This window comes from Apaloderma vittatum, unplaced genomic scaffold, assembly GCF_000703405.1.
Source record: "Apaloderma vittatum isolate BGI_N311 unplaced genomic scaffold, ASM70340v1 scaffold20479, whole genome shotgun sequence".
Taxonomy (NCBI): domain Eukaryota; kingdom Metazoa; phylum Chordata; class Aves; order Trogoniformes; family Trogonidae; genus Apaloderma; species Apaloderma vittatum.
Genome location: NW_009737228.1, coordinates 5,519 through 5,795, shown reverse-complemented (window position 1 = coordinate 5,795; position 277 = coordinate 5,519). Strand labels below are relative to the sequence as shown.

General features: G+C 61.0%; 1 protein-coding gene across 1 annotated transcript in view; it reads right to left on the bottom strand.

Annotated features, from left to right (window-relative positions):
• LOC104279840 (somatostatin receptor type 4-like) overlaps positions 1–271 on the bottom strand; it is a gene marked incomplete at its 5' end in the record, with an annotated part of 1,106 nt that extends 835 nt beyond the window's left edge. The window contains one exon of the mRNA XM_009877271.1: positions 7–271. Within this exon, the coding sequence (XP_009875573.1) occupies positions 7–271 (265 nt within the window). The remainder of the gene's footprint in view (positions 1–6) is intronic.
• Positions 272–277: the final 6 nt, after the last annotated feature.

Genomic DNA, 277 nt, shown 5'->3' with positions numbered 1-277 from the left:
AAAGGGCCAGTGGTGCAGGGCGGCTGACGTGGCCACAAAGGGGATGCTGAGCATGAAGAGTTCGTCAGCGATGGCCAAGTTTAGCAGGTAGATGTTGGTGGCCGTCTTCATCTTGGTGTAACGCAGGATGACGAAGATCACCAGGGAGTTGCCCAGCAGCCCCAGCAGGCACACCAAAGCATAGATGCACTGGATCACCACCATGCCGGCAATCTCGCCCACCTTGCCACCCCACTCCTCCTGCCCCTGTTGCCGGCCCGTCTCCCCTGCCCTGCCG